Source organism: Macaca fascicularis, chromosome 3 (assembly GCF_037993035.2).
Source record: "Macaca fascicularis isolate 582-1 chromosome 3, T2T-MFA8v1.1".
Classification (NCBI taxonomy): domain Eukaryota; kingdom Metazoa; phylum Chordata; class Mammalia; order Primates; family Cercopithecidae; genus Macaca; species Macaca fascicularis.
The window spans coordinates 133,926,572-133,953,276 of record NC_088377.1 but is presented as its reverse complement, the minus strand read 5'-3'; the positions used below and the strand labels follow the sequence as shown (position 1 = coordinate 133,953,276).

General features: G+C 38.6%; 1 protein-coding gene across 8 annotated transcripts in view; it reads right to left on the bottom strand.

The window, feature by feature from the left end:
* Positions 1–1,668: 1,668 nt before the first annotated feature.
* Positions 1,669–26,705, bottom strand: part of ABCB4 (ATP binding cassette subfamily B member 4) — a 69,924-nt gene continuing 44,887 nt past the window's right edge. For 4 of the 8 annotated variants that reach the window (XM_005550328.4, XM_065542386.1, XM_015447826.4 and 1 more), the window contains 12 exons: positions 25,307–25,453; positions 23,520–23,624; positions 21,384–21,461; positions 19,941–20,024; positions 18,699–18,902; positions 15,048–15,148; positions 13,310–13,450; positions 10,645–10,801; positions 9,459–9,656; positions 7,677–7,883; positions 2,772–2,918; positions 1,669–1,927 (listed from right to left, as the gene is read on the bottom strand). In XM_005550328.4, coding sequence (XP_005550385.3) covers positions 1,721–1,927; positions 2,772–2,918; positions 7,677–7,883; positions 9,459–9,656; positions 10,645–10,801; positions 13,310–13,450; positions 15,048–15,148; positions 18,699–18,902; positions 19,941–20,024; positions 21,384–21,461; positions 23,520–23,624; positions 25,307–25,453 — 1,776 coding nt within the window. In that variant the 3' untranslated portion in view covers positions 1,669–1,720. The remainder of the gene's footprint in view (positions 1,928–2,771; positions 2,919–7,676; positions 7,884–9,458; positions 9,657–10,644; positions 10,802–13,309; positions 13,451–15,047; positions 15,149–18,698; positions 18,903–19,940; positions 20,025–21,383; positions 21,462–23,519; positions 23,625–25,306; positions 25,454–26,705) is intronic. The other 4 variants (XM_045388693.2, XM_074035610.1, XM_045388694.2 and 1 more) reach the window with 3 other exon arrangements.

Sequence of the window (26,705 nt, the reverse complement as noted above, 5' to 3'; positions counted from 1 at the left end):
AAAACATGTATATTTTGAATTTGATAAGACTGGTTTATTACTAACAGTTAAGCCCTTTACACTGTGCCAGCCTCTGTCCTGAAAAGCACCAGTACTGTTTCTCTGTGAAAACATTCAGAGTTGGCTTCTGTGACATTTGATACATTTCTTCATGGTTGGTATAGAAAAGGAAGATGAGCTCTGAACTAAGAACCTTTTCCCTCACTCTAGTGCAGGGTTGTAAACTAGACAGCAAGAGCATTTAGAATCATTTGGTTGGTGTTTAAATACAGGGTAAGAATCCCAAATCTGAACACCAGAAATTCTCCAAAATCCAAAACATTTTGAGTGCTGACATAAGGAAATGCTCACTGGAACATTTAGGATTTCTGGACTTGGGATGCTCAGCCAGTGAATATAATGCAAATATTCTGACATATGAAACACTTCTGATCCCAAGCATTTTAGATAAGAATACTCAACCTATAATGTGTAATGAGTGGGGTATTTTGGAAACTGCATCACCTGCACAGAAACCCCCTCTCAATCACACCTCACCACTTTTCCTAACTTGCCTGACGTGAATAATCATCTAGAGTGCATTTTAAAAAACAGATTCCTGGGTCTCAACTCAGACCTACTGAATCTATTATTTTGTTTAGGAATAGATGCCCCATGATTCTGACCAGGCAAGTTTGGGAATCATTATAGAGGAATAGGTTGAATACTACTTTGGGTCACTGCAGTAATATACTTTTTGCCTCACTTTTGTCTTGGTTAATCTGAAATTTGATCCACTCACACAGTGGTCACCTTTGAAAAATTCTTTGGTAATATGGTTTATTACAGTTAGAAGAACTTTGGATAATTTACTGAATTTAACAACCTGATATGACACTAAGAACAAATTTGTTGCAGAAAATTGTGGAGAAAACAAAGGGAAAAATACGGAAACATTTCAGTGTGGTTAGCTTCCAGGGGTTGTCTAGAATATTTTTGGCTTTCCATTAAACATACCTTTCCTTGTAGGAAAAACGGATTTTCTGGGGAAAGTAGTATATTTATAAAAGAGAACATAGTTGCTATAGAAACTCAGCATGTATCGTTGATGTTTGATGTTTCAAATTATATTGATAATTGTACATTTTAAATTAACGAGTTTAAAACTTTAAAGAGATACTTAATGATAGGGCTCTTTCTTGCTTAATGGAACTGATATGTGCTTTCAGAGTTAGCTAGATAGGGGCAATTTCATTTTCTCTTGGTCTTCGATGATAAAGCTGGAAATTCATTCATTTAAAAAACTTTGATTCCATAATAGAATTATTTAGAAAATTACCAAGAGATATGAGGCTATTGAACAATTTATTTTTCTTTTGTACTTGGGAAAATTATTCCCAAACTATCCTGTCTACCCAACCCATTCAGGACCATAAGACCATTTCCCTATGTCTGTGGCTTCTATATTTCTACACCTGTACTTATCTTGAATTTTGTTCTTTTTCTGGATGTTTCTAATAACTTAGGGAGAGCCAGCCTGTTGTTTTAATACTTCAAGACAGGTGTCACTTCTAACTCTCAAATTTCAAATGCTGTAATAAACCCCAAATTGGATCTTCTAAATTGATCTAGAATGAGATATATCTATGTTTTATGATGACAAACTAGAAACTTCTTTTACAAGTCAGATAAAATTGTAGAATAATTTGAATTTATTTTAAAAATATACTGTAGCAAAAGTTCATAAGTTCTGTGTCCCAACCTGGACACTGACCATTGAAAAATAGATGCCTTTCTGTGCCAGCAGCTGCTGATGTGTACCGTGCTCCTTGACTCTGCCATTCTGAAACACCACTATTAAGTCTGCATTCTGGATGGTGGACAGGCGGTGAGCAATCACAATGCAGGTGCGGCCTTCTCTGGCTTTGTCCAGGGCTTCTTGGACAAGCTATTGATAAATCAGACAGACACCTTATCATAAAAATTGTATAAATTAGTTTTAACATTCAAGTAAATTTGAAAATGTTACCATTCTAATAAACTTTTAATTTCTAATCTCTTAGAATCTTTGAACTTTATGTATGTGTATTTTGTATAATCAACATTTAATCTACATAGTTATGTTCTGCTTTTTAAATATAATGCAAATGGGTTCCCATGCTGTAAAAAAATTCTTAATTATTTAAATTTTCTAATCTTCTGTTTAACTAGTTCCCTTTTGAGTATTTTCCAGTTTTTCATTCCTAATGTGCTAAAAATGTAATTTATGCAGCTTTTTTCTTTTGAATGTTTTGTTTATAAAATATATAATCATTTTAGAAAATTTGGAATAAAGTATTCCATTACTTCAAAATAACCACTATCGGCCAGGCAAGGTGGCTCACGCCTGTAATCCCAGCACTTCGGGAGGCCGAGGCAGGCAGATCACAAGGTTAGGATTCGAGACCAGCCTGGCCAACATAATGAAACCTTGCCTCTACTAAAAATACAAAAATTAGCCGGGCATAGTAGTGGGCACCTGTAGTCCCAGCTACTTGGGAGGCTGAGGCAAGAGAATTGCTTGAACCCGGGAGGCAGAGGTTGCATTGAGCCAGATTGCGCCACTGCACTACAGCCTAGGCAACAGAGCGAGACCCTGTCTCAAAAAAATAAAAATTAAAAAAAACTCACTATCTAAAGTTCCATGCTTTCCCCCCTGTGCTTGTGTTTTTTTTTTTTTTTTTCATGGTTGACAACAAAATCCCTTCTATTTCATAAATTGAATAGGACATAAGTTGGGAGGCCACACACACCTTTTCACTTTCAGTATCCAAAGCCGATGTAGCTTCATCCAACAGGAGGATTTGAGGTTGTCTGATGAGGGCTCGGGCAATAGCAATCCTCTGTTTTTGACCTCCTGAGAGCTGACTCCCCTTATCTCCCACTCTTGTTTCATATTTCTGCAAGTTAACCAAGTTATAAAGATGTTGAATGAACTGTTGCTTAACAGTTGACAGTTCTATTTATAAGAAAAACATTTAGAGTCAATAACAGTTTCTATAACATTTCAACTTAACAAAGTGTTTATTTTTAAAATCAAACTAGAAAACTAGTGACTTTAATTCTCAATGGTATTCTACAATAGAAAGTTGAGCAAATTTTCGAGTTCCTACTGTTATAATGCCAGTTAATCTGATGTCACTGGAGTCCTGTAAAGGTTAAATATGAATACTTTCAAAGTCTTTTTTTAAATTTCAAATGTTCATATGATCCATGTAGATACTAGTGTATTCTTTCAAACTTATTTATTCCCTTAAATATTTACTGAGTGCATGCTATGCTATGAACTGTGAAAAATATGAAAATGAATTCAGCTTTGTTCCTGCCCTAAAGGAATTTATAATCTACAGAGAAAAACTATACATATAAATCATTCAATGTAAGGTCAAGTAAGGACCGAATTACAATGATGCATTGCTTAATGACTGGGATATGTTCTGAAAACTGCATTATTAGACAATGTTATTGTTGTACAAACATTGTACAGTATTTACACAAACCTAGATGGTATCACATACTATATACACTTAGACAATGTGGTATGGCCAGTTGCTCCTAGGCTACAAACCTATACAGCATGTAACTGTACTGAATACTGGCAGTTGTAACACAATGGTAAGTATTTGTGTATCTAAACATAGAAAAGGAACAGTAAAAATACAGTATAAAAGATTAAAAAATGGTACACCTGTATAGGGCACTTACCATGAATGGAGCTTGCAGGACTGGAAGTTGCCTGAGTGAGTCAGTAAGTGACTGGTGAGTGGAATGTGAAGGCCTTACTGTGTACTACTGTAGACTTTATGAACACTGTACACTTAGGCTACACTAAATTTTATAATTTTTAACAATAAATTAACCTTAGCTTACTTTGACTTTTTTACTTTATAGATTTTTAAATTATTATTATTATTTTAGAGATCGGGTTTTGTTCTTTCACCCAGGCCAGAGTGTCGTGGTGTGATCATAGCTCACTGCAACCTTGGACTCTGGGGCTCAAGCAATCCCTCTCAAGTAGCTGAGACTACAAGAGTGTGCCACCAAGCCTGGCTAATTTTGTTTTTGTTTTTGTTTTTGTAGAAACTAGATCTCCCTATGTTGCCCAGGCTGGGCTTGCCTCAAGTAATCCTCTCATCTCAGCCTCCCAAAGTGCTAAGACTACAGGCATGAACTTTTAAATCTGTCAAACCTTTGGACTCTTTTGTAATAACACTTAGCTTAAAAACACATTGATTGTACAGTTTCGCAAAGATTCTTTCTTTATGTCCTTATTCTATAAGTTTTCAGTCTAAAATTTTTTATGGCTAGGCACACTGGTTCATGCCTATAATCCAGCACTTCGGGAGGCTGAGGCAAGTGAATCACTTGAGGTCAGGAGTTCGAGACCAGCCTGGGCAACATGGTGAAACCCCATCTCTACCAAAAATACAAAAAATTAGCTGGGCGTGGTGGCATGCACCTGTCCCAGCTACTCTGGAGGCTGACATGGGAGGATCACTTGAGCCCAGGAGGCAGAGGTTGCGGTGAGCCATGATCATCCCACTGTACTCCAGCCTAGGCAACAGAGCAGATGTCTCAAAAAAATTATTTTTTTATTTTTTACTTTTCACACTTTTATGTTATAAACTAAGATACAAACATACATTAGCCTAGGTCTATGCAAGATCGAGATAATCAATATCACTGTCTTCTACCTCCATGTTTTGTCCCACTGAAAGGCCTTCAGGAGCAATAATACACACAGAGCTGCCATCATCTCCTATAATAGTAATGCCTGCCTAATGGAATACCTCCTGAAGGACCTGCCTAAGGCTATCTTATAATTAACTTTCTTTAAAATAGGAGGAGTATACTCTAACAACAAATAGTATAACAGATATATGAATCAATAAGTCATTTGTTGTCATTATCAAGTATTATGCACTGTACAGAGTAGTATGTGCTATACTTTTATACAACTGGCAGCGCAGTGGCTTTGTTATGCTAGCATCACCACAAACACATGAATTTTGTGTTGCACTATGATATTATAATAGCTATGTCACTAGGCAATAGGAATTTTTCAGCTCCATTATAATCTTATGGGAACCACTGTGGTATATGCAGTCTGTCATTGACCAAAATGTTATGTAACACATGACTGTAGTAGTATACACAGCACACTATGAAAGACCAGAAGAGGGAGATAGAAGTTGTTGTGGAGACAGGGTGGAAGGAGGAAAAAAAGGGGAAATAAATGAAAGAAACTTTTTAGAGAAGTTTGGGGAGCTAGATTTTGAGATAACATTCTAGGCTGAGAAAGAACATGAATAGAGAGGTAAATTGAGTCAGTTCAGTTTGCAGGGCTTATACAGTGATGTATATCATATGAATTAATTTCCTAAAGTCCAGTGGTCACTCATATTCAGAGCTGAAGCTGTAAATTTTTCTATTCACAATCAAATCCAATACTTGATTCAGGTCAATGCCTGTGCATTAAAGGTTGGTAAGACTAACCAAAATGAAATGTTTTTAAAATTTTATTTGTAGGTGTGAGTGTAACTATAGCAGAAACTAAAAGCAAAAATAATTAAGCTCAACGTCAGTGTAACCCAGTGGAACCTTGAATGCTGGAAGAATGCCATAAAATGAATTGTCCCTACCATCACTTTTAGGGACCTCAAGCCATCCTTCTGGGGCTACACATGTTTAAAGTGGACTCAAAATTGTCATGGACTGAAATTTAAAACATAAAGCTATGAAACTTTTAGAAAAAAAATGCAGAAAATATTTTGGTCCTAGGGCTAAGCAACGAGTTCTTAGACTTGACACTGAAAGCATAATCCATACAAGGAAGAATTGATAAATTGGACCTCATCAAAAGTAAAACTTTTGGTCTGCAAAAGATCCTCTTATAGGATGAATAAACAAGCTACAGACTGGGAGAAAACATTTACAAACTACATATCCAACAGTAATTACAATATGTTAAAAAAAAAAACAAAAACAAAAAGCTTCCCAAAACTCAGCAGTAAAAGAAAAATATCCGATTAGAATATGGGCAAACAACATGGAGACATTTCACCAAAGAGGATATATAGATGGCAAATAAACATATAAAAAACTATGTTCAACATAATTTGCCATTGGGAAATGCATATTAAAGCCACAGTGATGTATCACTACACTCCTATCAGAATGGTAAAAATAAAAACTAATGACAACAGTAAATGCTGGCAAAGATTCAGAGAAACTGCATTACTTAGACATTGCTGGTAGGAATGTAAAATGGGATGGCCACTCTGGAAGAGAGTTGAGCAGTGGCTTATAAACTAAACATGAAATTGCCATACTGCTCCACAACTCCACTCCTGGGTCTTTATCCCAAAGAAATAAAAACTTGAATTCATACAGAAACCTGTATACAAGTATTTATAGCAGCTTTATTTGCAATAGCCAGAAACAGGAAATAACCCAGCTATCCTTCAACAGGTGAGTGGTTAAACTGTGGTACCTCCATACTGTGGAATACTATTCAGTAATAAAAAGCAATGCCTATGAACACACACAACTTCAGGGAATTAGCTGAATGACAAAAGATATCCCAAAAGTTTACATACTGTATATATTTTTATAAAACATTTTTAAGATATAAAATTATACAAACAGAGAACAGATTGGTGTTTGCCAGAGTTTGGGAGGAGTGAGGGTGGGAGGAAGGGATGTATGCATGGCTCTAAAAGGGCAAGATGAGGGATCTTTATGGAGATGGGAATGTTCTGTATCTTTTTTTTTTTTTTTTTTTTTTTGAGACAGAGTCTCACTCTGTTGCCCAGGCTGGAGTGCAATGGTGGGATCTCGGCTCACTGCAACCTCTGTCTCTCAGGTTCAAGTAATTCTCCTGCCTCAGCCTCCTGAGTAGCTGCAACTACAGGCAGCCGCCAGCACGCCTGGTTAATTTTTGTGTTTTTAGTAGAGACAGGGTGTCACCATGTCGGCCAGGATGGTCTCGATCTCCTGTCCTCGTGATCCACCCACCTTGGCCTCCCAAAGTGCTGGGATTACAGGTGTGAGCCACTGCACCAGTGTTCTGTATCTTAATTAGTGGATCTATGAATCCACATCTGCAATACAGCTGCCCAGTACTAAATCCTTATGCAAATGAATGCAAGTAAAACAAGGGAAGTCTACAAGGTAAGTCTGAATAAGATCGGTGGAGTGTATCAATATCAGTATCCTGCTTGTGACACTGTATACCAGCTTTGCAAGATATTGTCATTGGCAGAAACTAGGTAAAGGGTACGTAAGATCTCTGTATTCCTTACGACTACATATAAATCTATAATTATCTCAAAATAAAAACTATAATTGTTTTAAAAGTACCATAGGTCTAAATCAAACATGACTGCAGTCTAAATGCAGCCCTCAATCACCAGTCTGCAACCTGAAGTATGGTGGTTTTCAGCTTCTCACTCCATTTGTATGAGGTAGGCATGATGTATTCCCATTTACAAATAAGGAAGCTTGGTATCCTGAAGTCAAGTGCCTTGTCCAAGTTGTTAATGTTAGTAAATCAACATATTTGGTTACAAGATTTTGTTGGCATAACTTTGGTAATTGTTTGGGGGATAAAAAATAGTCTCTTCTGATTCCAGCTAAGAAGTTACCCGTTAACTTACATGGGGTAACGTCTCGATGAAAGGATGTATGTTGGCAGCTTTGGCTGCACTCACAATTTCATCCTGTGATACAACCCGGCTGTTGTCTCCATAGGCAATATTCTCGGCAATGCTGCAGTCAAATAGGATGGGCTCCTGAGACACGATTCCGAGTTGAGCTCTGAGCCACTGGACATTGAGTTTCTTTGCTTCTTGACCATCGAGAAGCTGAAAACCAAAGTCCACAAACTATAAGGAGGGTTTAAAAAAGAAAAAAACTAAAAAGTTACTAGATTGTCCATTTGAAGGATTGTTGCATGAGGGCATCAGCAGCTGCAAAACAACAACCCTCCAAGACTTATACTATTGAGGCCAGCATGGCCAACATGATGATTTTTATGGTGATTAAGCTATCCCTATCTTGGTCTAACTGGCAAAATGGTAGCACATTTGACCCTCTTTTTTCACACTTCGCTTTGTCCTTGTCTGCCCTCCTCCAGCCATCTGTGTCCTACTCTGCCTTAAAGAAGCCTGCATCAAGGTGTCCCACTCAGGTCTGCTGTCCCCAGAATAATCGTAACCCTTCAACTTGACTTGATTTTCCCCTCCCCTACACATACCAGTGAAAAAGCTGATCAGAAGCATGGCCCCCAGATTCCAAAAGTTGGTTGACTCTGGTCCTACCTCTACCTCTCTTTTCCCTGAAAACTACTAGCCTTAACTTTCCCCCACCTCTCTGATAGCACTAAGGACAAGAATCCAATGGAAAATGGACAAGTTACAAAGGGCAGTGTCTGTGGGAGAATTATTTTTGCTGGCAGTGATGGTTTTGTTTTTGTTTTACTTGCTATAGGCAGGAGGCATGGTGCTCCTAGGGAAGTGCTGTAATATGTACTTGAAAATACAGCCTTCTGTAAGGTAAAGGTTACAGGCAAAGGACTAGACACAAGCCCAGCTAGTCTTGATCTCAATAAAGAAAAAAATTCCCACCATAGTATCAGCACTTCACATTTACAGAATTTTGGTGAACTGGTTTGCCTATGTTACCTGCAGAATAGTTATAATAGCAACGCATAAGATTTCCAGAGAGAAACAACTAAATTAGGCTTAACAAGGCCGATTTAGGCTTCACAAGGCTGATTTAGGCTTAACAACTATTAATAAAACAACTCAAACAAGGCTTAACACTTTGGTGACTGTCTAATGGGGACAGGCTCCCAGGGCTTGGTCATGGGTGCCGTCCCAAGGTTATGGCAGATACAAGCATTATTGGTAAGAGTTGGTCTTCACTCAAGGAAGAGAGCCAGAGGGCTACATGCTAGAAAATCAATGACAAAAGCCAAATATGAAAGAGCTGGAGGTTGAGGATCAAAGTCAAAGTTCAAGAGCCTAGAATTCAAGATAAGAGAAGGTGGAAAAACTGAAAGCAGTAGGGAGGCAATAAGCAGGTAGCACCTTGTTTTGGAAGTCAACTTTGAATTTGGGCAGGAGTTTGTGGTTCACCTTTATAAGCCAGTAAGTCAGTGTTTGCTTAGAAAAATCAGGCTGACTGGAAAGGTCCATGGCAGGGTAAAAATTAACTTTATATTCAGTATTTTCTGAACTAGACTGAATTCCAGACATTCTGTCCTATTGTCCCCATATATTTCTCGGATATGGTGCCAGTTTGGGGTTTATAGAATGTGGTCATTGTATCAAACAGGATTCTGGGTCTACATTTGTCCAATATTTTCCATTATGACAATATTGGTTGGGCCAATTAAAATATAGCCTTCAATCAAGTTACTAAGGAAATGTGCTCACCACTGTCCCCGCCAAGGGGTCATAGAACCGCTCCAGGAGCTGGACCACTGTGCTCTTCCCACAGCCACTGCTGCCCACCAGGGCCAATGTCTGGCCTTTCTTCACCTCCAGGCTCAGCCCCTGAAGCACTGGCACGTTTGGTCGGGTGGGATAGTTGAACACGACTTCATTAAATGTTATATTTCCTTCAAATTTATCCTGAATAAATGTTTAAATGTTGCTATTATAATTGGACTGATAATTATCGGAATAAGAAATATTTCAAGGAAACTTTACCAAAGACTGTAGTAGAGAAATATAAAATTCATATTTGGTATAGTTCTGGTGCCAGTTAATATTGATAGCAAGTTATTATGATGTGAAATGAAGGTGAGAGATAAAGGTACAGGTGAGATTAGACAAAAAGTCATTACCATGAGTTGTTATCTAACTCAGTTTCTGATTTCTTTAAGATATTGATTTAGCTTTCCCAACTGCTGATTCTGAAGCTGGAATCAAGCCAGTGTCCAAAAGGCTCTAAAGACTTGGAAATTTAGCAACAGTTTCTACCTAAAGTTTCAGTGGACAGCCCTGATGGCAAACCCTGGCAGTTTCTTAAGTTCACTTTCTTTATCTCACTTACTGGGCACAGCAATTTTATCAGAACATGAAATACCTGGGAAAGTCCTGGAAAGACTGTGTAAGTCCCAGTCTCTTTACCTGCACAGCTGCTTGTATATGACAATGTGTAGCATCTTGTTTCATACAAAGAACACTCAGATGTGAGTTTAAGTTACCATTGTAGATAATAAAGCATAGGATTATTACTCTCATTGTGAATGAACTGCCTTCTTACCAATTATACTTAACCATTATAAAAAGTGACTAAAGTCAAATTGCTAATTGCGTTAACATGGCAGAATTATACCTTTATGTAGAAATGACTAAATTTTTGTGGAAACTATTCAGTTCTAATATATCTGGTTTTCCTTTTTTTTTTTTTTTATTTTGATGTGCTAAACTTCAGGATCCTTGAACCACCTATAAAGTTTTTAAATGCCAGTCAAGTTGCCCAAATATTAGCTATATAAATATTACAAATTAAATTAAACACATGTTGGTGTAATCATCACAAACTTATCCTGTAGCTATAATCTAGCAGACAGCAAGTGTTAGGGAAAAATTGATCAGGCATCAGAGAACTTACAGGCTTCAGCCCCTCTTCACTGTAGTTGTCAATCAAAGGTTGTCTTTCAAACAGCATGAATAAGTGGGCTGCAGACAGCTTAGCTTTAGCATAGTCTGGAGCAAATGAACTGGCATGTCCTAGAGCCACTGCACCAAACACAATTGCAGAAAACACCCTAGACAGAAGGAGAGGAATTCAAACATTAGATTATATAATTAACTCCATGATGTTTGAAAGTCTAAAGGCATAGAGCTTACCAATATTTTTCCTCTTTACTCCTTAATCATCCCCTTTCTCCCTGACATACATTTCCATAAAATTCTAGTAACAAGATAAATCTAGGAGAGGGGCAAGATCCACTTCGTGAGGGTTTGCCTTTTCTCGACTTGCTTTCTGACTTCCCTTTGCATAGGAGCCCCTAATTTCTTAGGACTACTATGACTTTCCAAAGGTTTTTACTTTCAAGAAGAGGCTTATAACTGAATCTGATTTGTGAGCTCAGCTAATTTTAGTTGCTGGTTATACTCTTTTTAGAGTTGAGGGAATTGAAGCACAAAGTGTGTAAGGGCCTTGATCAGTTCCAAGTAAGCTTTTTCTAATAAAGCTCCGGCCCTGACTGACTTCCAGTTTGTGGTTTCTTCTATACTACCACACAAATAATAATCATCATCACTGTAAAGAATTTTTGTTAGGGAAAATAAGCCTTTACTAGAAATAGCTTTTTGTTTACAGTTAAATTAACTATGCTATCAGTTATTATGCTTAGTACCTGGGTTTGATGACCACCAAACCCCCACGACATGAGTGTGCCTGTATTAACAGACCTGCATATGTACCCCTGAACCTAAAATAAAAGTTAAAATAACTATTGACAGCACTCTGAAAAAAAAGGTTACCTTAAACTAAAGTTCTATTTTCTAATTATATGCTCTTTAAAGGATGGATATTGATTATGACAACTTTTAGGAAGGGCTAAAGATTCTGAGATCTACAACTTCACAAAATAATTTACTTTTGATACTAGCACTATCCCAGAGAAAGGAGTGGGAGTTCTCTAGTAATAATAGAGAACTTTAAGCTTTCACCTCCCAAACTTCTCAAGCTAAGACATTAAAAATGGGTTTTTAGTACCTAGGGGCTGGGATGAGAGGTATAGTAAGGCTTGCCTTTAAATATGATGAAAAGGTTAGTTGCCAAAAACTAAGTTTTAAAATAGTGATGAACAACCCACATGTGGCTGCATAGCTTCCCTGTACTGCCTGTTATTTAGTTTTAGCATGAAAGAGTAAAAAGCTGTCTTCCAGGTTTCCATAATTTAACATTTCAATGATTTTAAAAAAGAAAGGAAGCAGGATTAATGTAACTTTCCAACGGTTTTCAACTTTCAGAAACGTTCTCAATATTTTTTATACAATAGTTGTACTCTAAGTTGTAATCCCCAGCTGCTAGTTCCATTTGTCCCCCAAAATCACTCCTCACTTTTTACCCATCTCTACCTTCTATCTCCCTACTCCATGTCTGGGGATTCCAACTGTCATGAACGGAATCAAAAGGTTTTCTGGTCCTCTGGTTTCACAGGGTTTGGCCAATGGAAGGCACAGCAGAGGATAGGGAGGCTGGAAGAGTGAGGCCAGGGTATGTGTTTCTTTGGCTTCTTTCCTGTCAGATTGCTTGTGCAGTTGCTGTCCCTCCATCAGAGACCACAGAAAGCACCTATGCTGAGTTCCGGCAACCTTTCCTTCCTCTTGCCTTTAGGCTTAGGGTGGTAGCAGTTTCTAGCTGGGTATTGCTGGGGTGTTAACTTCCTTCTTGGGTACTGCTTACCTTACACTTCCCAGGCCTTTGTAAATAGACCCTTTAGCAAACTCATCAATTAACCCATTTGCTGTGCCATTTGTTTCCTGCTGGGAACCTGATACAAAGATTATACAGATACATTTTTTCATGGTAATTTTAATTTTGGAGGAAAAAAAAAATACTAGCTCTTATACACTTTTGCTTTTTTGTCTTGACCCTGTTTCAAAAATGGCCGTTCACCACTGCTTTAAAATCATCCCACCAGAGCAGAAACATACTAAATGATCTTAAAAAGAGTGGCTTCCCTCTTTCAAGCCTAGATTGCAGCCTAATGGAATGTACTGAGCACATTATGAAAAGAAGGCATCAAACAGACCAGTAGTTTGCCTTGGAAACCAAGGAAAAAGGAGAAGCTGAGAGGCAAATGTTGGCAGGGCCATCTCATCTCAGGCCTGGTTAGGGAGAGAGTGCCTTTGCCAGACTTCCATCGAGTATTCCCATCTCGTTTTCCAGGCCATGTTTTGGTTGTAGATAATAGTAAGCTATATAACCCTGTTTTGAGTCCATGGTCACCAGCAACTTTCTAATTATGATTTTTTTCTGCCTATATTCCATAATGAGAAAATTTGCATCATCCTGACCAGGGTTATATGTGCAACTAAAACTGTGCTTTCTGATCATTTTCATAAGCTTTATTGTAGTCCACAAAATGAAACTGCACTTGGAGTATTAACAAGATCAGATCTCTGTGCCCACCAGGATGGTAGATTTAAATCCCTGACCTCATCTTTGGACACAGGAGTCGTTTTTTTCCTACTCTAAACTTTTGCATAAACCTACTAAAACCTTACTATAGAATAATCTTAATATTTTTAAAACTACTTACAGAATAACATCTCTGAAGCGCATATGTCCATTCACAATGAGATACGCACCAAATCGAAAACAACCGGCATAGGAAAAATACATAAATGCTTGTGAGATACTAAAAGTAATTCCATAGATGTGTGCCTTCTGCACGGAATTCCTGAAAAGCAAATCAGTATACTCGTAACCATCTCTTCAGCCTCCGTTAGCGCTGTGTAGTGGAAAGAGCACGGCTTCTAAGTCTGGCCAACCAGGTTTAAGTTCCACCTCCAGTTATATTAGTTTGGGTAAATGATAACTTCTCTAAACATTTATACAATGGAAATAATCACTGTAATGCAGAATTGTTTTGACAATTAAAAACCATATAAATGTCTAGCTCAGTGCCTAGTTCATAGCGGTTCCTCAAATGATAACTGTTATTACATATTAATATCTGATGACTCCAATGTTCAACTCCTATTATGTAAGCATAGCTGTTGTTTCAAAAATGCCTAAAACGTCAGGATCTGAATTTAAGTTTGAATTATCTGAATGTGATTTACTACTATTATGTTGTTTCCTGTAACTAGTTGTACTCTGTTAGGTTAAAATTCATGTTTCAGATTCACAAAAGTTGAGTCCCTGAAGTTTACATAGATATACACCAGAAGTCCTTTCCCAAGCTAGATCCTGCCAGCCCCTGTATATAATTTATTTTGTACAGTTTCTAATTTGACCTCATGCTATACTTTATTGGCTTCTGAATCCTCCAAAAGAACTATAATTGAGTTACTCTCAAATATGAGGGCATTTTTGGCAAAAGGAAAAATTCAAAGTATTACTAATTTGGATGGTTTAACTTACATGCTGTGAACATGGTGTTACAAAACTTAACTGAGCAATTTGTGATAATATTGAATCTTTAAATTATAACCAAGTTCATAATTAGCTTCAGCTTTCTATTCTTCCTTAACCCTCCTTGAAGTTCAAAATAGGTTATCATTAATGGTGCATACATGTTTATATGTCCAACATCAAATGGACACAAAGATGTAGCTGCATGTTCTTTAGTGTCATATGAAGTGTGCATAACTGAGGAGATGGCATCAATTCAGACTTTTGAAGATATCTGTTCAAATTTGCAAGTGTTCAGAACTACTGTTCCAGTCTGCAAAATTGTAATCTAAGTTGTGTTCAACTTTGTTTGTGTTAAAACATACTCATTTATAAAATCAGGCTGCGGTGGAAATGAGTGGCAAATGGTGCCATTAGGAGTTTCTTGAATTGCTCAACTATAAACCACTGAAATAGGCTGTGTTTCTTTATCTTCAGAGTAGGCTGGATCTGGTCCTCATTCAGAGAACAAATGAAATACTTTCCTCTGGAACATACTCAATAGCAAGTCTCACTTTGGGTTCAGTCTACACACTGCAAAGGAAGATTTGAGCATTTCCTTAAAGGAATGTTTGTTCTAAGTCACCCAGATAGGTTATTTCTGTTGCCTGCACTGATGACCAACGACTGTGCAATTCTCTATATCTTTTACCTCTTGGAGACCTATTCTTATTGTTTGCATAAGATGTAAAAAATATAATTCTGTGTCCCAGTCATATCAAAAAGTTACTTATTTTCAGTGATAGAATTATTGAAAAAAGGTCACCCTTATAGTCATATCATTGTTTGGAGCAGCAGAGCTTTTATTATCTTTTATAAGGGATAATAATTCAGCCTTAGGAAAGCACTAGGTTCTTAGCAGGAATCATATGGTTCATTACCTGTAAGGTCCGTACAATTTTTCAGCATACATTGATTCAAATTTTCTTTCCTGGGTCAAAGACACAACTGTCCTAATATTTTCTATTGCCTCTGTTGCAATCTGTAACACAGAATAGACCTTCATTAAAAGTGGTGTTTTTACTTCTGAAATAATGAAAAATAAGCCCTAGGGCTCTGTCAAAAGCACCCTGAAGGTTATTTTGATAGGCTTTAATTTTCTTTACATTAAAAACAAAAGGTATAATATGTTCAAGACTAGCTTTATGACAAAACTGGTACTTCTGGTTCTGCTAAGTATGGTAGGCAAGTCTTTGTATGCCCAGGAAGGCTGATCAGCTTAGGGCAAGAACTGTGACCTGGGAACCAAGGGTCTGGTTCTATTCCCAGCCTGCCACCAGACAGTTACATGACTGGCCTTAGTCACAACCCCTTTGTGGCCTGACTTTCTTCGCAGGGCAGAGTCCTAGAAGAAAGGATTAGGCTGTGATTTCTAAGGGCCTATTGGAGCTGCCAATTATTTCCTCCCTGAGTATAACTTCTTATAAAAGCTGTCCACTCACAATGGGAAGGAGATCCCAATTGTAAACAACATGAGCATGCTTTAAATCTGTGGTTAAATCAGAGGCAGACATCTGACTAATCTGGGTCAATCAGATTTGGTTTCCTGGCCCTGGATACAAGTTTGAACTGCGAGGCCCTGTGGCTTCAGAGGCTCATGTCACATTGGGTATGTGTAAGAAGCTGGTCTGAATATATAGCATCTGAGGAATGGAATAGGTATATAGGAAGATTCAGATATTAGAGCCTGTGGCTCTAAGAGCCAGTTAAACACAAACTGCCTGTATTTCCTGTACTTCGAAGTGTACTTACATCAAATCGCTTTTACCCAAACCAGCCAGAGAAGTTTTCTGATTCTTATAGCCAAACCACCCTTGACAAATGTTCAGTCTGTGACTTAGCTATTTAGTCGAAATCATAGTTCTGTAGTTGAGTCATCTAAACCATCAGCACACAGAGCATAAGATCTTAATTTTAGGCTTTTAACAGCTTTAAGACTTTTTTTTACCTCAGTTCTTAGCTTCTGTAATGAGCTAAAAGGAAGATATTTGATGCTTGAGACTAAATAACCATAGATTTTTCATTTGTAATAAAGATATAACAGATAGCTATTACGAGAATAGAGAAAAATTACTGAGCTTTTACTATGTCCAAGTATTACCTCATTCACCGATATGATCTCATTTAGCGTCACAACCCTGAAAGGTAAATAGTATTCCTATTTACACAGATGAGAGAACCGAGGCACAGAGAAGTTAACTGAATTGCCTTAAGTTCTAAAGTTAATAAGTAGCAAAGCAAGAATTCCAACCCAGGCTATCTGATGTGGAGTCCACGTTCCTAAGCCATTATGCTATTCTGCTACCCCTGCTGTGTAATTTACACAAGGAGAAACCAGTAATGACTTGACACTTCTCTTGACATTCTAGTCATGGGTCAACTGCTTTGCGGGTTAGCTCAGGCACAGAGGGCCCTTAATCTCAGTGACCAGACAGGGCCTGGATCAAGACGGTTATGAGGCAGTCTTCCCTCCCCACTCCCTGCCCAGCAACCAACACTCTCACTACCAAGCCCTTTTTGGAAAATTGGGATGGGAATACCTCAAACTCTGTTGTCCTTTAACAATGATGAAACTGTACCCAGGTAAATGAGAGCATTTCTTTTTAAATAAACAGTGATTTAGGGTTTTTCTAGAACCTTCTTTCTGACTCTCACTCTCAATCAAGTGCTGAGTAAACAATATTGAACTATGATTGAACTGCTGATACTAACATTTAAAAATTTTTTAATCTTTCGTATTTTTAAAAGCCCTAGTAGGTCAAAGTAGCTACTAAAAAAAATTAAACTGGCCAGTCTGAGTTATTCAATCTCTGATCCCTAGAATAACAGGGTTTTAGCTGGAAGGAACTTGGGACAGTATCTGGTACAATTTCTCATTTTACTAAAGTGCAGCGTGAGGACCAGAGAAGTTGGGCATCTTCTCCAGCCTCACACACTGAGTAGCAAGACCAAGGCTAATAACGCAAGATTTTGTTTTGTTTCAATACTGCTCAGTTCTACCTGCTTTACTCTGACAAAATTCTAACAATTAATGGAGTTAAGACTATTAACTAGATTCAAGATGTTTTCTATCATGTTAACTTGTCTAAGAAAAGTTGATTTTCATTCCATCCAACTGACCATTCTCCCATAGGAAATGTGGAAAGAAGCAGGATTGAGGGGCAGGGGAGGAAACAGAGCTACACAGTGTTTCTTCAACAGTTAGTTGAGACGCTCAGAAGTAAAGGAAATGATGCCCTAAAGTACCCACAGTCAGCAGCCAAGAGAATCTTCAAGAACTCTGGACACCCAGGGGTTCCCAACTCCTGGGAACCACATATTGTCCTAGCAAGCTCCAAGTCCTGGAGAGGATGCAGGATGAAAATGAGGAGAGTGCATTCTGATGGAAACCTGGAGATACTATTACACCTAACACTGCACACAGCAGCAGCTGACGCCGGTTACAAGAGGACAGGAAAGGATTTCACCAGACATAACTGGTTTAGTGGGAACACGGTTGGTCCAAATGTTAATCTTCCCCCTTAATATGGTACCTCTGAAGCTAGTCACTCACCTAGTCTCTGACACCTTCTTCCCTATAGAGATACTGTCTGTTCCATTTCTCATAACTAGTGAAGGTCAGTTGCAGTAATGTTCATAAAAGGGCTTTGTAAAGTGCAATGCTATAAAAACTATATCACAATTTATATTTATCATCTGCTTCACTTCCTCATGTTTCAATAAAGGATAATAACATAAATCAGATTAAAATGTTCATGAGTATAATCTACATTTGAACATTTAAGTGCATGTACATGTAAATAAAATGTTTATGTGTAGATTTAAACACACTTAAACACATATAAAGCGACCATATAGTAGAGATAAGAACTTTGAAACTAGACCTGAACTTAAATCCCAGCCAAATCTCTAACTTCTGTTTGAATCTCAGGTTCTGCATTTCTGAGATTGGGATAACAATAGTGCCTGCCTTATAGGATTATTGTGAAAATGTAATAAATTGGTGCATATAAATACGTAGCACAATAACTGGCACATAGTAAGGCTCAAGTAAATGTTAAGCCCAAGAGCCATTATAGTGCGAACCACAAAATTGAGGCATTACTGCCATCTGGTGGCTGCCACCTTAATTATAGAAATCACAGCCAAGAAGAAGAGGATCTCTTAAATACCAGCACATGTCTGACCCTGAACAATTCACTTACAGTCTTCTGTATGAACGTTTCTGAAACAGGGATGACATTTGTCCAAACAGTAGCATTGGGATATGAAGTAAAATGAAATGCACTTTGAATATTCAGAAGTTCTTATCATAACTATGTTAACTGCTTTCTATAGGCTGAAAGTTTTATGTTAATCACCTTATATTTAAGTTCTAGACATTAATACAGTAAAATATTTCATACACAATTGACAATTATTAGTTGTAGTGAGCACATTTAATTTTTAAAGCCTGCATATCATGATAAATAATTCAAATAAAACACGTCTAAAAACAACACTTACACCAATTAAAACCTTATTTGACCTACCTTTCCAGCAGCTTCCAGTTCTTTTTTATCTCTTTTGGCATTTCCAGCCAACAATTTCATTTCAACAATTCCTGATACAGCAATAATTGGAACAACTGCTAATAGCAATAGGGTTAACTGCCAACCGTAGATAAATGATATGATAATACCAGTTCCAAGGTTAGCTATATTCTGTGCAATTAAAGCCAACCTAGTTCCTGTGGCCTGGAAGAGAAAAAGCACAGAGAAAGTTTTAAGCTCCAATGCATGCGCTCCAGCCTTAGCCTCTTGGTCAGAATGATGAGTGGGTTCTGTGCCTGAGCTACATTGGCTTACTTTCATTACAGTAAACCCACGACACCTGTGCTTAACTCACGAGGCTCTGCAGACTTTTCTTCATTGTGCCTTTACACTCTCATTCCTCTCCTGCCCACCTGAACCAACATTCTACAACCAAATAATCAACTTCTCTGCTTTGTGGATGGGCACTGGGGGTGCATGTATTTTTTCATAGATGCAATGTTCAAAGAGGAAACTAACTCCAATGTACCTGGGTAATTTTAAAGACCATTTGCTTCAAAAGTGTAAAAGGGAAATTTACACAATCCCAGAGACCATCTGTTGTTACAAAGGGTACGTGTCCTAAGAGACAATCCACCACAAAGCACATATAAAGATGAATTAGTGTTGTACTGCTCACTGCTCAGAAAACAAAGGTGGCTGTAGTGACATTACCGTCGGCTCTCTGCATCCATTCCTCCTTCTCCTGTTGTGTGGAAGCAGTGAGCTGCAAAGTAACCCACCTCAGCTACAGGGGTGGGGACGTAGGCCACTCAGAACACCACTGTCCCCTGGAGACAGCTAGTGGTTCAGGGTGGGGCATGTGACCCAAATTAGCCCAAATTAGATTTCAGCAAAGGGTTTTGTTTGGTGGTTGAGGTAGAGGTGTGTGCTCTCTTTCACTGGATGGGAAATAAGGAAGCTTGTAGTTCTACTTACTATTAGCAGCCATCCTGTGACTGCAGGGAATCAGCCTTGGGATAAAGCCAAAGCCAATGATGGGAACCTGGATTCTGGATTAAATCTGGAGGGGCAGTGGGTCAACCAACCCTGAAGTGTAATCTTCTGCTTATTGTTTACAGCAGTTTTGATTTGAGCTTTCTGCTATTTCTAGCTGGAAGCATCTTAACAAGTCTGGGTATGCTATATGCTTATCTAAAACCATGTTTGTAAAAAAATCCAAGTAGAGTGCAGTCTACATACTCCTTGGACTTGGGCAGCATCCGTGGCAAGTCTTGTAGAAAGTGCACCAGTACTGTTTTTATGGTCATCAAACCAGCTCATGTCCTATGGCATAAAATATACCTTTATATTAGTTCAAAATTAAAACAAGCAAAGAAAACCAGACAAAGCCTCCCAAAGCTCCAAGGCTGAGGAAATTTAGGGGAGACCTCAAATGCAGTGTAGTCCCTGGCCTTGCTCTGAGCACACTCCCCCAGAATCTGGCAGAACCTAGCTTCCTGACTGCTCTGTGGTAGCAGGGAGACCATCTCTGGTCTAGGGGAGCAGGGCTCACCCAGATGGCTGCCATGCTCTTTGCCAGCTCCACCCAAGGCTGGGAGGCTGGTGGGCATTCCATTCACCCAACCATCACGTCTTTCACTATGGACACTTCTGCCCTGATATGGTGTTGTCTCTCATAAAGGGTGGTGGAGCTGTCTTGGGCATCTTGTTCTGATAGATTCTAGGCAGGAGAAAATAAGCCCTGGTGTCTCACCAAGCTTTTGTTTGATTTTTTTTTTTTTTAAAAAAACACACTGATTTAAAAGTGTGTCTTATATCCAGTTAGCCGCAGGTTAAAAAAGAGCGTGTCTGAGACTTGATTTTAAATTGTAAGCTACTCATCCATGGCATCTTTTACCTTCACATAAAATAATTTTTCCTGCATAGCAAGAGTTTAGGAGATACTGAAATAGGATTTGTAAACAGATTTAATTAGAATATACTCCCTACTATGTGCCCGTTTGTGAAAAGAAATGTAATCAGTTCCTGTCAATTGAATGGATAATATTCTGGCCCTCTCTTAGGCATTTTCTATAAAAATAGATAATTCATGTTTGCACATTTTCCTCTGTCATGCACTAGAATGTGAACTTACCAGGAGAGCAAATAATGGATTGTACAGTACCAGCCACCAGCACACTGTCTGGTACATGATAAGTAATGTTTGAATAAACCAACACATGAATTAATGTGAAAATAGACCTCAAATAAGAAATAAACAAAACAATTATTAACATTTGAGAATACCTACAGTTAGTATGGTAGATTGTGGTACATGAGATTAAATGCTACCAACTAGCTTTTTCTTGGTTTAAAGACATCCTGGAGTCTCAATGGACTCACCAGGGCCTGCACAGGATCCAGAAAAGAGATACAGGTCTTTGAAATGATAGTGTCTACATGGAGAGAGATATTTACAGAATAAGCCAAAGCTACCCAAACAAAGCCTATTTCTGTGAAAAATAAATCATGAGAGGTCTTTAGCTCTTGAAGGACCAGGACAATTTGCAGGACTCTGCCCCATCCTTGCATGAATTCCATGGGTGGAAAACATGCCTATCAACATAGCAATAAGAACAGTAAGAAGCTTAATAAGGAAGAAATGTGAAAAACCAGAAGGCATTCTCCAGCGCACACTCCTACCTGTCTTAGCATTGCTTTAAAAGCCATTGACCGTAGTCTCCTGGTGAGGATCTCGCCAGCTTTCCCAAACGTGAAACCCTGGTTGAGAAAAAAGGCTATGGTCTCTTTTGATCTTTATGTATGTAATTGCACCAGACCAATCCTGTTCAACTTTTATGTGGCAAAGTTATGAGTTGTTTTACAGTTGCCACAGACTCTCAAGTCATGTTAATAACCTGAGCAACCCCAGATGAATCAAACATGCAACCATAGCGGGAACCTAAGTGCTCCGAACCAAGAATCAGGGACTGAATGAAGAAGCAGACACCACAATGCAGGATGCAGGATTCAATCAGATCGAACTCTGACATCAGCCCATGGCAGGATCCAGTCAGATGGCGCTTCCTGGCATCACCTCATTGCAAGATCCAATCAGATCACACTTCATTACCATATGCTTATAAAACCTGACCCAGCCTCCAGCTTGGGGAGATACTGCTTTGGGAACTATGCCCTGTGAGCTCCTCACTTGTGACAAGTTATAAAATTCCTTTGCTAAATCCTCCTTGATGTGGTCATTGGATTGAAACCCACCAAGTGACCAAACCCACTTCCTGTGTGGGTAACAGTTCCTAGTATTCTGACACAGGTGCATATATTCACATTGATTTTATATTATTTGTATGTTAATCATCTATTTAAATAACAAAAGTCCAGGACAAAATACGAATTCAAAGCTCCCATGTCAAATTCATGTACTGCAAAATCATTAGTATGCATTAGAATCAAAGACCAAAAATCTTAAAGGTGTCCAGTCCTGACTTCTAAACCATTCTAAATTAGTTTATTTTTCAAAACTTTGAAGGGCAACATCTCAGTGACAAAGATACTGTGTGTAACTACAACATTCAGTTGGAATGTTCCTACTACTTCCAGTAAAGCAGTTAAATACAGAAGTAACAAAGTTCTACACAGGAATTCATTTTGGCTCGTGCAGTGTAGAGGAAGGATGTCCTTAAAAATAAGATCCAAATGAGTATGCTGGTGCCTGGTCACAGCTCCACCTGCACTCAAATTGGGGAACAATCAGGGTACTCTTCCTTCTCCAGCCTCTTTGGGACAATTTCCTTCTTTCTAATTACCACATCCAAACTGGAGAGGAGTCCAGATGTCCAGAAGTGGGCTGACTTCTGGGATGTGTGTGTCTCCAGCCACAGCGTGAGTGTTGGGGTAGCCGTGCCGAGGGCACGTAGGGGAGTGCACATCAGAACTGTTTACTAAACCAGGGGGATGGGTGATCAGTGCACCTCGTGAATAGGCTCCAGGTGTTCCGTGTCCAGGACCAGCCTGCCCTCCCCCTCCATTTGCTGGCAGATTGCTACAGGCAATACAGTTCTGTGCATCAGCCCACCGTTCCTGCAGCCCCTGAAACACGTTTTTCTAGCTGCACTGCCTAGCATCCCAGGGATTGGGGCTGGATTGATCATTGAGTTGTGTCTAGTAGGGCAATGATTTCTAAATAAAAAGCTTGGTTTATTTTTGCCATTGGTTCAACAATAATAAAAGAGAAGCATGCTGGCACGACAAGTAAACACTATTTTGCTGACTGGATTGTATTATATTTGAAAGGCCTATGTGGTGCCCACTGGGTTAAAGAGACAAAAGAAATTAGAGAGAAGTCTAACTAGGTAGAAAAGTATAATTAGAGAGTTTGACTAGTTTATTTTGGCCAGGTCTACAATATTAGAATGCAAAATATTGTGTTCTTTCAAATAGTTCATCAGTTAAGTAGGAAAAGATCAGAGAAGTTACTTGTTATTCTATAAAGAGTAACAACAGGAAAGAGAATGCTATTGGACTGTACTTTCCCAGTTCGCAACCTGTTGAATTTAAGTTACTCTTATGCTCTGCAGTAAACTGAGGTCTCTTTTTCCTTGGTAATGAATGTTTGCTGAGGGCAAACTCGTAATATAATATAATTAGGACACAGGGAAGTCACAGTTCCCCCTGATAAGGAGTCTACCCTCCAGCAGAGCCTTATGCCACTTGTGTTTGCAATTTATTTCACTGTAAGAATTTGGACGCTCCATTAGGTTTAATTTAACTTCTCTAATTAAATTATAAACTTGATGAGAAAGGCAAATCATGGGTACCTACCTGAAGGAAGAAAGTAAAAAAAGAAATAATTCCCAGACATAAGAAAAGCAAAGAGAACATGTTGCACTTCTGCTGCTTCACTGCATCGTCGCCTGGTCCAAAAATCTACAAAAGAATATTTAAAATGCCCACTTGGATTACATGATTGATCCTTGTTCATTCCTTCCATAAATAGTGGCTTGACTGTCACATGTTTAAAACTAGGCTTCAAATATGTAGGGTTTTGGTAATTGTGATAAAATATACATAACACAAAAGTTACCATTTTAACCATTTTTAAGTGTATAATTCAGTGGCATTAAGTATAGTCACATTGTTGTGCAACCTTCACCACTATCCATCTATGGAACTTTTCACCTTCCCAAACTTCTCAAACTTGATACCATTACAATGACTCCCCATTCCCTCCTTCCTCCCAGCTCCGGGTAATCTCTATTCTACTTTCTGACTGCATGGTTATTAACATAGGTTGACATACTGCATATGGACTGTGAGTGGCTGCACATTTTAGCATTTGTTCCTCTTCCTATATGTCCCCTTCTCCCTCTGATTCCTCCCTGCCCCAGCCCTCCACTTCTCATTCCATCAGGCTTCTACCCAGAGGGGCCTCTCCTGAGCATTCTATCTGAAACAGCACCCCCAGCTAACCCCTCTCTATTACCCTACCCATCTTTTAAAACACTTGTTATCCCTCAACACGTTACATGTTTGTGGGATTATTTTTTTGTTTGTCTGTTGCATATCTTCCCCAACAGAAACCATGCTGTTTGAGGACATGACTTGGTTTATTTCTGTACCACTGTATCTCCAGTGCCTGGAGAAGCACTAGGCAGATAGATGCCCCAAAATATATAGTCTACATTGCCTTGAATTGTAAGAGAGCCAGAGCTTGCTTTGTTTTGAAACTTTAAAAGATGTGGAGGAGGATCCTTTCTAATTTATTTATTTTTTGGCTTGTGGTCTTAATTGTGGATCAATGCTCAACATCACAAAATAATAAACTCGTAACATGATGGAGAATTATTTATCCTCAACAACAAAGACTCTCCAATAATGTTAGAGGTTGACTAAAATTGTAGAATACGAATTCTGGATTTCATGGAATTGATGGAGGGTTTATATCTGTGATAACTTCCTTTAAATATCCCCCAATTAATTGAATGATTGACTAGTATGTTTTCGTTCTTAGTCTTGGACTCCTCAAGCCTTGGAAGGATTGCTAAAATGGGGTGGCTATTGCTTTTTGAATACTTACTACAAGGCACACACTCTTAAATGCTTTCCAGATAGTTACCTATATAATCTCTTAATCCTCAGCCATGTTATGAGGTAGATTTATTGTATAGATGAAGAAACTGAGGTACCGAGAGCTATTGAGTGGTAAGGCCAGTCTATACCCAGTGCCTGGACTCTTATTAAACTCTATGACTTTAACCCCTCTCTGCTCCACTCTCTCCCCACCTCACTGTGCAACGTGTACCAGCTTCTCTACACAAACAGATTGGGGATCATTATCTGACACCAGTTTCACCAAATGAAGAGAGCTCATTAGAATGCCTTCTTCATTGATTTTACATTTTATAATTTCATTAATATCATAACTTAGAGTGATTCAAAGGCTACTTATCTTTTCCCTCACAGCTTTTCTCAAAAGGGATTTAAGGACTTTGGCTTAGTTTAATTTAAGGCTGCTTAATCCCAGAATGGAGCCAGTTAGTGAGGTTGGGAGAAGCAGCAGCTGATGAACTGATTTAATTCAGGCTGTTATGGGATGTTTGCAAACTTACCTCTATGATCTCTGAGAATATGACTGAAAATGCCGGCTGAAGCCCCCCATTGGCAATGGCACATACTGTTCCCACGACGAAGTAGGGCCATTCTGTTTTATTCAGTTTCAGAACCTTCAGAAAAGACACTGGTGGCACATTTGCTTCCTAGAACATACAAACATCAGGGCAAACTGGTGATGACGCAACAGTTACCAGAGTCCGCAGACATAGAAAAGGCATGGCCATTGCCCTCAAGGGACCTGCAAACTAGGTGCAGAGAATGACAAGCAAACTACTAGAGAGTAGGACAGTATATTATAACATGTTAACAATGTTTACTGATTACACATCATAAGCTGAGTATAGGTTGTTCGGCCAAGAAGCAACCTTCATGGTGTGCTTAGCCCGTCCCTATTCTGGCCTCAGCAGACTGTGAGGTAGCAGGCTCTGGGCACAAACACCTTGGCATCCAGCTCTGGAGTTACACTACACTGTGTTGGTGTGACAGTCATGGCTGGGCCACATGAGCTGAGCTGCAGTTTTCTCATATATTATGACACAGTCCTGCCTCTCTAACAGGGATGATATCAGGGTCAAATGAGACAATACACCTGAGTAGATGGATAAACATCTTTGCAAATGTAGGAAACCATTACTAACTGGAGAACATGGGCTTGGCCTCCTCACCCCAAAACCCTGCCTTTTCTGTGCCATGTTTTCAACTCACAAAACCAAATTAATTACATTCCTTTTCTCTTATCACACTTTTCCCTGTGCAGAGTTCTCTTATTTCATAGCTTAGCTTGTTTGTGATTTTTTTGTTTACATATCTCCATTTCTAGTATGTAACCTTTTTTTAAACGTAAATATTATATCTTTATATTCCTAGAAAGTATCCAATTCCTGGCACATATAAGATTCTCAGCAAATGTTTAATTAAATGTCTGACCAAGCATGCAGGATTTAGGTCTCATAAAGAATGTTCTGATGATAGAAGCAGTTTAACATTAAACTTGAGACATAGGTGACTATGGAATCCCAAAAGCTTGAGGTCGCTGAGAAAGGTTATATTTATATCTCTAAAAAACAGAGAATATAGAAGTGGGTTCTATTCAGCCTTCTTCTTACAAATTACTCATTTTTTCTGTATTTCAGGGTTTTTTTTTTTTTTCTCTCTAGTTAACTTTATCTTTAAGTCCCTATCTCCAGCATAATGAATGAATCTTTTTCTTGGATTACTGCTCTTCAGCACACAAACAGGTCTACCCAGGTCCCTCTAATCAGACTTAATCTCTCCCTCTCCTTTGGCACGTTGTTTTCTCCCTATGATGGTACTTGGGACAATGTTGTTGATTGCAGCATTTCCTGCCTCCCCCTCTTCTCTGTGCATTTCTTCAAGAGACGTGCTCCTGTGAAA